We start from the raw sequence: 13813 nt of genomic DNA, 5'->3' as shown, positions 1-13813 counted from the left end.
AGTGATTGGCTGCAAAGTACATTTGCACCATTTCCCGTAAGGTGCATGTGTTTGGGGGGTGCCGGGGGATGCATTGTGAAAGTAGCCGTCCACTGCCTCAGCCACTGGCATGTCCTACCTTCTACATGAGGCACATTGAGTCCCCTTTCTCTGATCTCTTATTGATTGACTCACATTGGAACATGGCCCACAAAAAGCTGCCCATGAGGATGAAAATGTTGGCAGAGACTGCATAATATTATGCTAAGGTGGAGATCAAGCAGTCATTTCTCTTTTAGTAAATTAATGATCAGGGTCACGGTATGCTCAGGACAGCTGCAGATGGCCTGGCAGATGGTGGGAGCAGGCGGGGATACGAAATAGCTGCTCTGATGATACAGAGTCCAGTCTTTAGAGATGATTAAAATAGAACCTCCAGCTTCAATTGGTTTGGAGCTCTAAAGCTTACTGGTTGAATAATTGAGACATCCTTGGATGTTTCGCCTGTAACTTGTGGAATTTCTTGGCACACACTTTCACTGAGTCTGCCTGGCTGGCACTCCTCAGGAGTTCCACTCTGAGGGCAGCCTCGTACCCCCACATTATGACTCAGAGCATGTAGGTTCGAGTTCTGGCTTTGTGGTGTATCTGACCCAGTTGCCCAAATGAGGAATCTACAAAATGAAAATAGCATCTCAATGTCCCATCCTCACAGGGTTGCTTGGAGTTTTGAGATGTTCTTGTGGAAAATGCTTTGTAAGCTATAACGCACCAGACAGGTTATTTTTGTTTTCTATCCTCAGTGGAGACTTTACCATCTGTTAAAATACAGAGTGTCTGATAACTAGGTCATCTTTTTTATCTGCTTATGTCTATCTATCTGCTACCTCCTGGTTCATTTTACAAAAGATTTTAGCTGGCCTACACAAATACTTTAAAAGCAGAAAACAAGATTACAGAGAGCCAGTGCATCCTCTGGAGAAGGCGTCACCCAGGAGAACAGAGGAGCTGGTTTTGCATTCCATGTCCTGCAGCACCAGTGGCCTGAATGATATCCTCTTTGCTTCTTCCTCTTAAGGTGACCGACTGGACCCCACGGCCGTGAACATCCTTCAGCAGATCATTGAGCTGGGCACTGAGACCCACGATGCCACTGCCCTTGCCTCAGTGGTTGCCATGGCACCAGGGACAGTGACTGTGGTTAAACAGGTAGGGGCCCTCCTTTTGTCTTATAGTCAGTTTCTCTCCTCCTCCATGTGTTTCTAAGTCTTTAACCTACCTGAGGCCGCACTTGGAATGAATTGGGTCTAGACTCATGCCTTTTCTTATTCTACCTCGGATCTCATGGGAGTGCTTCTTCAGTAGCTCTATCTCTATACTGGGGCGGTATCAGGAGGTGTTTGGGGTATAGTATATTTAAAAAGAAAAAATTCTGGAAAGTCTTCATTCATTTTCTTTCAAAGAATCCCAGAGTGAAATGAGCATGCTGTGGACCATTGAGACACATCTCTGGTGAAAACAACCCTCAGTGCCTAAGGCCCCGTCAGTAAATTGAGCTAGTAGGATGCATGGGGGTAGCCAGAGAAGCCAGGAGGATTTCCTAGTGGGCTGACTTTCCTAAATAGTAAACCCCTGATCCAGTCAACACAGGATACTGCTCTGGTTGGAAGAGATGATCAATTTTGGCATAAAGGTTGCTTCACTTAATTAATCCTTTATCTGCTTGGCTCATTTCCTTTTCTATCCTCAGTGGAGACTTCACCATCTGTTAAAATGCAAAGTGTCTGATAATTAGGTCATCTTTTTTATCTGCTTATGCCTATCTCTCTATCCGCTACCTCCTGCTTCATTGTACAAAAGATTTTAGCTGACCTACACAAATACTTTAAAAGCAGAAAACAAAAACAGTAAATGCATCAAAACCTGGGAAATATATAATCTGAAATCAAAGTTCAAGTTCATGGAGAAAGCAGAAATGTAAGCCATAGGGTTTCTCACAGCCCCTTGTATTGATTCATTTGGTATTTACTGAGCACCTGCTGTTTTCAGCAGGGTTCTGGCTGCTGGGGTCTAGGAGAGAACCAGTGTCTGCCATCATGGTGGTTACTTTCCAGTGGAGAAAAGATAAAGCTTGAATAAACCAGTGCGATGTAAAGGATGTCAGATGGTAAACAAGTGCCAGCAGAAAAGTTAAGCAAGGGAAGCGGGAGAGGAGGGGGCCCAGGAGTGTGGGTCGGGGTGATTTTGTAAAGGGTTGTTGGGGAAGATTCTTCGGACCTGTAAGGAGAGACCTGGAAGAGGTGTGTATTACTAGAGTTACCTGAAATTGACTAAATCTGCTGCTGAATTTTTTTAACAGAAAACAAAATAAAGGCATTGAACAGTTAACTCTGGAAGGAAGTTAGCTTTTCTTGGCATTAACAAACAAGATATTAAATAGGCGCTCTCATAGGGACACCTGAGTGATGTGTCCCTGGTGACCTGATGAGCCAGGAGGGGACATCCCAGTGCTGTCTCCACAACTGTCCCCTGACTGTACTGAGGACCCAATGCAAAGCATGAAATTCAGGCCAAGTTGTTCTATGGGGTATTCATACATTCTGGTTCAACTCTTGGGTTTCTTGATCTACCAACAAGACTTAGCATATCTAGATGAATGTTTGTATCGCCAGTCCTAAAATCCCTCCTCTGCAGTGTGGCTTCTCTCAGGAGTCGAGCTGGGAGAGTAGGCGGAGGGTGTTTCCGTCTGTAGCAACCTGGTATCTGTGTTGGCTGAGAAAAGATTCATACACTTCCAGGCTAAGCACCTTTTTAGCTTTTCTTGGTGTTTACTAGGTTGTAATCTTCAGATTGTCTTAAAAATATCTTCTGAAACTCCTCATTTGCATCTCGACATATGGAGTCCCGAGCTGGACCTGGTACTTCAGGAAGGGTCTCTCTGGGGCAGTATCAGGCGGACTTTGGATGTTTCATACACGTGAAATCCTTTTGAGAGTACAGGAAGGTGCCTCTGATTGTGACTTGCATCTTCTAAGAACTGGATTGATTTGTTGCTGCTGGGGGACATGATTTATTAAGCCTCACAGGCAATACAGTGATACATGAGGTCGCAGGGTTTGGGTTACAGCTTAGATATGCTTTGAGGCATTAGACTGACAACACAACAAGGGATGAGGCAGATAAGCATCCGGAACGACCAGTGTTGACAAGCTGAATGTGTTTGCAGGAGCAGAAAACAGTGTCACCCTTCCAGGGAGCTCCTTTCTTATTGCAAACACAGCAAAGAGCAGTGCTGTTTTACACAGTCATGGGGAACTACATTTGGGAATGTTACCCATGAAGGTGTAAGTCCTGGCCATATCTTGTCTGCCTGGCCCTGCACCTCGCTCATGGTGGTGGAGAGGAGAGTGGGTGGACAGACTGAAGGGCGGACAGACGTTAAGCGCCACTCCTATAGCAAAGGAAATGAGGTGTTCCAGGCTCTCCCAGGTGAAATGGCACACTGCGAATTCCATTGTCCTGTAGTTTAAGTTGAAATATAGCTGTATTTATTAGAAAAGTTGGTTTCAACCTTTTTCTTTTAATTAAACCCTGGTTTAGGGTTTTTTGGTCAAGAAATTAGATACGCTTAATCAGTGTGCTAAAGCACTGAAATGTGAACCTTGGTGCACCATTTGGAAAGAGGAAAGCTTTTCTTCCTGTGGGAGGCACCTTGGTGTTGGGGGCTTTCTGTTGCCCTAACCCAAGACATCACACAGAGTAGCTGCTCAATAAACATTATGAAATAGAATTGACTGTGTTGGAGGTTTCGATTCTTCAGTTGTATCCCATAAATCAGAGTTGTTGGAGAGAAAAAAGCAAGAATGCCTCATAATACTCATAAAGTATGTGATGTGTACTGAAAAACAATGTTTCAAGTTACTATCCCATAGCATATTTGAGATCTTTTTATATCTCTTTTATGTACATCTTCCACAAGGCCAAAAACAAAACAAATTCTGCATTGTACATAAGTTGCTCCTGGATGGTTAAAAATTTCAAAATTTATTTCCCATATAAACAAATAGATATACACTCTTTATAATTTTTTTGATTTATTAATGTTAATTGAAAACAATTTTACTTATCAAAATCCATTAATAACTGAAAGTGATTAATCCCAAGTCTTTTGGGGTTTTCAGCTTCTGGGATGAAAGTAATGGCAGGGCTGATGGGTGGCTGGCAGTGTTGGAGAGAAGAGAGCTGCAAAAAATCTGTTTGCTTCTTGCTCTTTAAAGAGACAGGGAAAAGGTTTTGCCCATAATTGAGACCATTTACATTCTCTGTTGGATGCAGAAATGTGTCCTCGACGACCTCTTGTCACTTTTCTGTCTTTTCTTGAGTGTCAGCATTAAAAATAGATTCATGGAGCCCAAGCATCTCCAAACAATCAGAAAGAATCATGCTTGCGCACCCCGCTCCAGCCTGGCAGAAGGGCCCAGATGAGAACTTGAGTGCAACTAAGTGTGTGTTTGTTAAACCTCACAGTTTTCATTAAATAAGGTGATTCCTTTTGTTATCATTGTTAAATCTCGCGTTAAGGTTTTACGGAGGAAATTTGTATTTGATGAATAGAACTGCCTGACAAGGTAGATGGAAGACTAGGTAGCTGCACAGGAAATGCTGTCATGAGCATCTCTGAGTCAAAATTAGTTACTTAAATTAAAAGAAAAACCGAAGAAAATAATAACAGCAACAAGCAACAGTCATCACTATTGGCTCATGGCTTAAATCACTCGTGGATTGTCTTATGGTTTAAATTTTATTTTAGACTCAAAGTAGCCTTGTATTTATGGTTGACAGGCACTCACTTAGCAAGCATTTGCTGAGCAACACAGTATGTTCAGTCCCTGGTGTGTTAGTTTCCTGTTGCCACGGCCACAAATTACCACAAACTTATGGTTTAAAACATCACAAACTTACTAGCTTACAATTCTGGAGGTCAGAAGTCCGCAGTGGTTTCCTGTGCTAAAATCAAGGTGTCAAGAGAGCTACGGTCTTTCTGGGAAGGATTGCTATCTTGCCTTTTTTGGCATTGAGAGGCCACCCGCATTCCTTGACCCAAGGCTCCCTTTCTCCATCCTCAGAGCCAGCAATGGCAGGTTAAGTTCTCACATCCACGCATTCTGACCTCTGCTTCCAGGGGCAAATTGCCAGCATTCCTACTCCCTTTTTTAAGGGCCCTTCTGATTACATTGGACCCACCCAAATTATCCAGGCCTATCTAGCTGGGATGGCGTCTCCACCCCCAGGTCCTTACTGTGGTCACATCTGCACATTCTTATTTACCATGTCAGGCAACATATTCGCAGGCTTCAAAGATGAGGATGTGGACATCTTTCGTTGAGGGGCATGGGCATTACTGTGCCCACCACATGGGCTATAGAATTAAGATACTTCCTGCGCTCAAGAGGCAGATATCTAACGAGGGAAATGACTTACTTTTTTCATACAATGAATATTCCTTGAGGTGCTTTTACCAGCCAGGCACTGTTCTCAGGACTTGGGATATTTCAGTGAACAAATCAGATGGGTGATATGGCTGAGAAGCTTACGTTTTAATTGGGGGAGATAGCCAATCCACATACATATAATAAGTAAATTACAATAGTGTGTTAGCGGCAAAAGGCCAATGGAAAAAAGAACAAGCAGAGTGGGCCGAGAGTTCTGGAAAATGTAGACCTTAAACAGGCAGTTCCAATCAAGAGGGCTGAATGATTCAGGGAGGTGGCCCAGGGCCCCAGCAGTAATGTGGGGAGTACCAGGGGCTTGCCTACCATGAACCTGGGTCTGGGGTGGGGGCAGGTGCTGAGCAGGGAGGGCTTTGTAAGTGTAGGGTGGGGGCAGGGCTCCAGGCAGCAGTGGGCACAGGAGCTGGTGGCCAGTGCCAGCTGGATGACTGGAGGCAGAGGTAGAGGTGGAGGAAGAGGCCCTGCATAGAGTAATGACTTGCCTGGTGTAACATGGGCCAGGGATTCCTGGTCTCTCCCTTCTGCCTACTTGGAGTCCACCCAGCTTGTGGCCTTATGGCATGTCCCACAGCAGAATATCCTTTTGCCATAAGCTTCCTGACCTGTGCTATACTCTTGAAGTAATGTTGGCATTTTTAACAAATGACAATTTCTTGGTTCTTGCAAATAGTGAACCTGCACTGAGCTTTCCTGCCCTTGGACATTTAGCAGAACAATCAATCGATGCCTGTCTAAGGCTGTCACTGACATTTGTCTTGACCTCTGTGATTGAACAGTTTGCCTTTATGATAATCTTGGGTCTTTCTGAGTTTTTTTGTTTTTTAATTTTGTACTGTTTTTACTGCTGAGGGTTTGCCCTAAACAGCAGACTGGGGGTGCTGGGGCATTGTGGGGTGTCGGCCTCTGAGGATGGGGGAGGGACAGCCTGTTTGGGAGTCGGGCTCCCAGTGAAGTGGTGTGAGTCCTTCGTTCATTGTGTTGCTTTTCAGTCCATGTGTGTGTGTGAATGGCCAGCACACTCACCTGCATACAGGAGCTTCCTGATGCAGTCTGGTCCAAGCGAGGCTATCCAGCACCATGCACTTTGCCAAGCCTGCTTCTCTGTGACTCAGCCACCATTCCTGCTTTACTGAGCCTGATACAAAATACATTGTATTTGTCAGAGTTGCTCAGAGAAACAGAACTAGTAGGGGTGTGTGTGTGTGTGTATATATATAAAAAAAGGAATTGGCTGATGTGACTGGAGCTGACAAATCCCAGTGTCTGCTGTCAGCAAGCTGGGGACCCAGGAGAGCCAATGGTGTGACTCCAGTTTGAAGACTGGCAGGTGTGGGACCCAGGAAGGGCCAGCGTTTCAGCTTGAGACCAAAGGCAGAAAAAACCAATGTCCCAGCTTGAAGGGTGCTGGGAGGAAGAATTCCCTCCTTTTCAAAAGGGGAGGATCAACTTTTTTATTCTGTTTAGGCCATCAACTGATTTAATGGGGCCCACCCACACTAGGGAGGGCCATTTCCCAGTTTAAATGTTAATCTCATCCAAAAACACCATCACAGCCATACCTAGAATAATGTGTGACCCTATATCTGGGCACCCATGCCCAGTCAAGTTGACACATGAGCTATTACTCATGTACAGATGTTTCAGGATGTGAGTATTCTTTGTCAGTGAAAGGGTATTGTTTACTTCAGAGGTGAAATTCTCAGTTGTCACAGAGACAATTTTGATGGACAGATTTCATGGTGATTTAGTAGCTTCCAGAAAACATGTCTATTGGTGGGTCCATATTTCCATCACAGTTGAGATTTTGGTTTAAGGTTCAGGAATCAGCTCCATCCTACATGTCCTTGAGAGAGTCACGCTGAGGACTGTGCCAGCACAGTACACCAACCCCGAGGAGTCCTCCATGAGGACTTCACTCAATCCTCCTGGCCATGAGCTAGCAAACCATTGTTGACACTGGTCCCATGGGAGCAGATGTTGAGTAGGAACTAGTGTTAGCAGCACTCTATGTGGCAGGACCGTGTCTCCATCCACATGGGGTGTTTCTCCTATAGCCCAGAAGTTGGCTGCCCCTGGCTTATGAGCCTGGGGCGGGGAGGGGGTGTCACACACACTGCCTGCCAGTTTTAGTGCCCATGGGGTTGCCCTCACTCTTCCATTGGTTGTTTTCCTGCAGTGTGCTAATGCTTCACACTGTGCGTTGGGGCCTTAGTGGGAAGGAGCAATTTGGACTGCGCGCACAGCACAGTATTCTGCCTTAATCTTGTTCAAAATCCCAAGTGTTCCTCTGACATGCTTTAACCACTGATCCAAACAAAACAAACAAAAAACCAAGCAGGAACCCTGGCTTTGCCCAAATCACCCCACCTTCTTCTCCCAACTGCTTCTACACAACCTTTGCCACCTTCAGCCTTCAGTTGGGTCCCCGTGATGGTTGGTGGTGTTGGGAGAAGAACAAGCAGAGCCCCCACCCTGGGCTCAGCATACAGCGTGAAGCCTGAGAGGGAGTTTAAGTAGCAGTTATTGCTGGAAGACATATGCTGTTGGCAGCCAGCATTGGAATTGCTATTTGTTATTTGCAGTTCATTATTTTTGCAAGAAAGGCCAATCTCCTTCAGTAGAGACCACATATACCAGTTGCCTGTTTGCAAGGAAGTGCATGTCCAGTCTGTCATGTTTTAATTTAAGGCCCTGAGTAATGTGGTCCCCCAGCCCCTCCCTCACTGCGCATCTGGACAAGGGCTCTGGGTGGCAAGAAGCTGCTCTGCAGAAGGGACTTCTCAAATGCAGCCTCTGGCTTGAGAGAATCCGGGTGCCCTGGGGGCCACCTGAAGGGAAGCTCAGACCAGCCTCCGCCCATTGGGTGGCAAATGTTGAACATTTCATAACTTATGGTGAAATAATGGGGAGGGGGCTTAGAAAGTGACTTATGTGAGGCTTCGAAATCTATTTTTAATTTTACTTTTAAAAATAAATGCTCTATTCTATAAATGTGACTGTAGCTACACAGCAAAAGCCTTGATGGAAGAACCCCACTGGTGCAAGATCCTCTTCTAACCCTTTACAGACCGTGGTGGAAGAGAGCCTGGCCATCTGAATTGTCATAAAGTGGGACCAGGATGAGATCTCTTCTCTAATCCTAGCCACAAAAGAATGAAGTCCATCCCAAGTTTTTAGCAGCCCTCTAAGCTCAAATAACTAATGAGTTAATGGAATTTTCCTTTTCTTGTTCCCACAGAGGCACTTTTTTGACTTCTACTATAAACAAGCCTCTCCCTAACTTCAACGTGATTCTCGTGGTGCAGATAAAAGAAGAGTCACTGGCTGGCTGGCTTTTCTCTTATTTTCTTTCCATTCACCTTTTCCCTTCATAGCCTCTTTTGACTTCATTTCATGTTCCCTCTGCATGTACGGTGCATTGAAATAGCAGACTTGTATTCTCTTCACCATGATGGAGCCCTGGCACCTGCAGTTGTATCATTTACCCCACTTTCCCGTTACAGCTTTTTCGGTCATTGTTATGTTTCATCTAAGGAATCAGATCCTTCCAAGAAGATTAAGAGTATGTATAATTTTAAAAGAATTGACGGTAACAGCAGTTTCCATCTGCCATAACTGCTTGTATTTTCTGTTATTCCTTACTGCATTTGGGTGTCACACCCACTCCATGCTTCCAGACTCTGTAGTGTAATGAGTCATGATGGATTCAAATGCCCGTGGAAGACCCAGGCGAGAGAACTGGATGTGTCCTCTGAGGGCAGTGGGATCGACTGCATATCTCCAGGACCGAGAGCACATGCACCCAGCATGCTTCTTTGGCTTCAGATGATCTAATACTAGATTCTTAGGCATATGCTCAGGATTTCTAATAGATACCTATAATCCAGGTTTCACTTTATCTTTTAATTCCAAGTCCTTTTGATCTTTGTAAAATACTGAAGTTTCACTGATGACTTTGGTTTTTTCCCGTTTATTATAGCCTTTACTATGACAACCTTTTCAGCTGCACGCTTCAGTTGGTTGGTGAGGTTAGGCTCCTGCCTAATGAACTCTGCAGTGCAATTTATTTGATCTGGGGCTCTGCCAACTTTAATTGTATGAAGCTCCTAATTACACATGCAGGTAGCCTCTTAAAAGTGTTCTCATACTTCACATTCCTTACAGAACATTTGTCCTATTGCTGCTCAATGGTGACCTTTAGCATGTAGATTCAGAAACAAAAAGTTCATTCAGAGTCTTGGCAATGGGCTGCTCTCCTTGTCACTTCATGCCAGCTCTTGTCCTTTGTAGGCCTTCCTTAGTTCTCCTGTAGTTGTTTGAACCTTTTCTTTTTCTTTGTCTTCACTAAAACTTCTTTGAGAGAAGTTTCTGGTATGACTTTGGACGGCTGCTCCTCCACATTACATCCTCTCCCAAAGCTCTTTTATTACTTGCTGAGCTCTCTTACACCATCGTAGTTATGGAAAATTCCATTTCTTTGCGAAATGTTTAAAGTAAAAATAAGCCCCATGATATATTGTGGCTATATGAGAAATGGTCTGAAAATATAGAGAACAAAGGTTTGTCTCTATTTCATTACGGCATTTTTCCCATACAAGCCATCCTTAGCTAATCTGAGGATGCTCATCTATTGAGCTTTACTTTTCTTCCTTTTCCTAAGCCCCCATCTTTCTGCTATTATGCCCCAAGAAGCTGCAGCTTTGGTTGGTGCTATTTGCAGAATCCCACTTTATTTGAGTTTTAATACTGCTGAGTTTATTACTGTTTGCTTGGTGCCTGCTTCCTGACCCATGTCCTCAGCCAAGGCAGGTGGGTTTTAATTGATTTCTCCTCTCCAGGCAGCTTCACCCAGGGAAGTTGTCCTTGCTGGCTGAGATTACTTGGTCTATTTCAAGTTTGGGACCAAGGCCGGGCTGTAATAGCCCTGACGGGAGGGAGCTAAGCTGTCCTGCATATGGAGGAGGGTGATGAGGGCCCCTGTGAACTTGCCTTGCCCCAGGCCGGCCCTTGTTCCTCATTCCCACCAGAACAGCAGTCTCCATCCCGGCCGGAGGAATTCCTGAAAACAAGAACTCTCGGTGCCCTGCTCCTTCCCACTCCTCCAATCCACCTGGTGTCCCCACCTGGGGGAGGGCCTCCTGGCCACTCCGGTGTCTACGCCAAAACCTGGGAGGCCCTCTTTCCTCCTTGCCTCTCCCACCCCCACATCTGCCCTGTCAGCACATCCTGCCTCACAAGGGGACTCAAATCGTCCCTCTGGCTCCCAGCTGCCTCTTTCATTTAAGACTTTGCTACTCAAAATGCAGTCCCCGGGCCAGTGGTCAGCATCATGGGCTTGTGAGAAATGCAGAGTCCCTGGCTCCACCTCAGCCCTCCCAAATCAGGCTTTGTGTGTAACCAGCAGCGGGGGTGTCCTGCGCACATTAGGATTTTAGAAGCCTGTTCTCAGCCGTCAGTCCCCCTTCCCTGGCTCACAGAGGATGCTCTTTTCTTTCTATCCTGCTGCTCAAAGATCCGGTTTTCACACAGAAGCCAGAGTGATCTTTTAGAAGTATCATTATATTTAAAATCCTCCAATAATTCAGAAAGTCTCCAGTAAACTTAGAATAGAAGCTCTCCATGGCCCACCAGGCCCAACAGCCAGGCACCCACCTTTCTCTCTCCACTTTCCTTCTTGCTTCATGGTGGGATGCTTCAAGAAGAGCCACCCCACCCATACTGACCGTGGGAAGGAGGCGCAGGATCCGGGAGCAGCTGCTTCCGAATAAAAGCAAACACTCCAAGAAGGAGCACGACCTACGGAGGCAGGGGGATCCCTGCATGTCAGGATAACCCCTGCCCGTTAGGACACGTCAGGTCAGACCCTGTGGTCAGCTTCAGCTGTGGGATTGTCAGGTCCTTCCTGCCCTGGGGGTGCAATTAGGAAGTGAATATTTTCTGAGGGGCAGAAGCTCTCCTCCCTCTCCAGGCAGTGGTGAAGATGCGGCATCCTCCCTTACCCCAACACAGTTCTTAGGAGCTGTATCACAAACCCTATCTAGTGTGGTTGGTTATACACATGGCTTTTCTCCCCAGCAAACTGGAAGCTCCATGAGAGCAGGTGACAATTTGGTCTCACCCACTTCTGGGATCTCTTAACACTTGGCTCAGGGCCTGATATGTTTTAGAGGATTCATAAGTGTTCAAAACCATGAATGCAAGGTCAGATGTCGGGAAGCTGAGCTGGTGGGGCCAGTTGCCCTGCGTGTGGCTTGTGCTGAGCAGCCTCGTGTTCTCCAGCCTGATTGTGCATCCCCTACCACAGCAGCTGCAGGCCTCTGGGACAGAGCCCCCTGCCTTGATGGACAACCCCGGGGGTATCTCTGGAGAAGCCCGTTTCATTGGAGTCACCCAAGCTTATGTCACAGTGGATGGAGAAGGAGCCCTTGGCATAGCCAGTGCTGTAGCAAGTGGCTGAAAGAGAGCCAGACTGCTTGGATCTGTCACATAATAGTGTGTGACCTTGGACAAAACACTTCTCTAGTTTGAACTTGTGTTTTCTCATCTGTATAATGGGAAGATCATGGAACTTACTCCACAGGGGCTGTTGTATGCATTACACCTAATTATGCAAAATGAAACCACTGGCCCTGTGCCCAGCACATGGCTGAGTCCATAAATCTTAGCTCCCATGATCATGGAAACAGCATAGCTCCTTACCTCTTACCGTGTCTGTAGAATTCAGCCACATCTGTTTCTGCTGCTGGTCGCTTCCATTTAGCAGGCAAGTAGTGAGGGGGACTTAAGACCAGGCCAAAAGAGAGTTGAATTAAGCGGATCTTCCTACTCTGAGAGAGAAGTACGTGGGTCATGTGGATTTCAAGAGCAGAAGCTGCTGCCTCTCTGGGATTTCAGCATAAGATCTGAGACTCTCCCATCAACACCAGTAGGGTGAATGTCAAGGCTTTTGCTGGTGCTCCAAATAAGAAGAGATAGTCAGGTTCTTCTTCTGTTCTTAGATCTGCTTGCTACTAAAGAACTTACCTTGGTAAGTTTGATGAGTGATTTAAGTGGTTTGTGTTTTGTTATGATAAACATTTTAAACAAAAAATATAAATACTTTATTCCTAGGCATATGATTTTTCTACCTTGGGCAAAGGCTGTGGCTCTGTGGCCGTCCAGGGAGTAATATGATGCGGGTCCTGCCAGCTCCGGTTTCCTTCTCTGCTCAGGTACCAGCAAGGCCCTGCTGGGGTTCTGTGGAGGCTTCAGGTCACTTGTGTTAAAGGACAGGGAAAGAAACTGCTAGTAGAAGCACATTGCTGAATTATAACCCCAACAGCTGCATACCTGTGCGGGGATCACCAGGCAGGGGTAGGAGGGAGGAGAAAAGCGTAGGGAAGAGAGTACTCCCTCTGTGAGACACCAGGCAATGCTGTAGAGCTGCCACACCAGGCCTGGCACTAAATCAAATCGAGACTCAGTGTATGTGCACTTAAAGGTCAGGAAAGTCAAGTATTATGCACAATAAATGCATTTAAATATTAAAAAAAAAGATGTTTGTGGGGAGGGAGATGCTCTGTCTGCCTCCTTCCCTTTCACAGTGAATATGCTCTGAACTGTTTCAGCATGACTTTGAAATAGCTCCTTTGGTCCACATTCAAATAATTCCATTCAGTGTTTCTTGAGTGCCTACTATAAGCTGGGTGCCCTGTGGCCATGGCATGATGGTATGCAGGGGATGTGTGAAGCACATGGGCAGCAGCTTAAGTGTGTGCGGGCTTGGCTCAGCTGGGAGGGGAAGGGGTGGCAGACACCTCCTCCAGAGAGGCCTGGCATCCAGGAGCAGTCATGAGTGCTGTACCTCACACACCTGCCCTGTGCCAGGCACTGCCCCATCTCTTCATTCCGACGTGCTCTCTACCATCACGATCTCTCTGGTTTCACACGATTTGTGAGGCTTCTTTTTCTAGTCAAATGATTATTCAGACCAAACTAAGCTATGCTCAGACTGCGGAGACATACAACAGGTACACGATGCTCTAGCTATAGGCATCCTCTTCCTGCTGCCCAGTGAGTTGTTTTGGCCAGTGTGGCAACCTTTTCATCCTCTTCTTAACGGCACAGAGGCCAGGAAGCCTGCATTGCTCCTGTCTTCCTGTTTCCAAGGCCCTTTTCTCTCAATGAAGAGAGCTGGCCCTTCCTGTTTCCCTCAGGCCAGGGTACCTGGTGGACAAGTCCACGTTGTGTTGGGCACCCTCTGCACAGCAGAGCTCTTCAGTGCCTGCGGCTTAGGAAACAGGGTTTCAGCTCTGTTGGCCGATGGTGGAGTCTCAGTGTTCAGA

The 13813-nt window shown here is 46.2% G+C and overlaps 1 protein-coding gene across 4 annotated transcripts in view; it reads left to right on the top strand.

The window, feature by feature from the left end:
* ZFAT (zinc finger and AT-hook domain containing) overlaps positions 1 to 13813 on the top strand; it is a 220908-nt gene that overhangs the window by 191929 nt on the left and 15166 nt on the right. For 3 of the 4 annotated variants that reach the window (XM_032254175.1, XM_032254165.1, XM_032254180.1), the window contains one exon: positions 1058 to 1188. In XM_032254175.1, the coding sequence (XP_032110066.1) occupies positions 1058 to 1188 (131 nt within the window). The remainder of the gene's footprint in view (positions 1 to 1057; positions 1189 to 13813) is intronic. The other variant, XM_032254198.1, reaches the window with a different exon arrangement.

This window comes from Sapajus apella, unplaced genomic scaffold (assembly GCF_009761245.1).
Source record: "Sapajus apella isolate SASKATOON/1434 unplaced genomic scaffold, GSC_monkey_1.0 scaffold3, whole genome shotgun sequence".
NCBI lineage: Eukaryota > Metazoa > Chordata > Mammalia > Primates > Cebidae > Sapajus > Sapajus apella.
The sequence above is the reverse complement of the archived record's forward strand: the minus strand, read 5'-3'. Positions and strand labels throughout refer to the sequence as shown.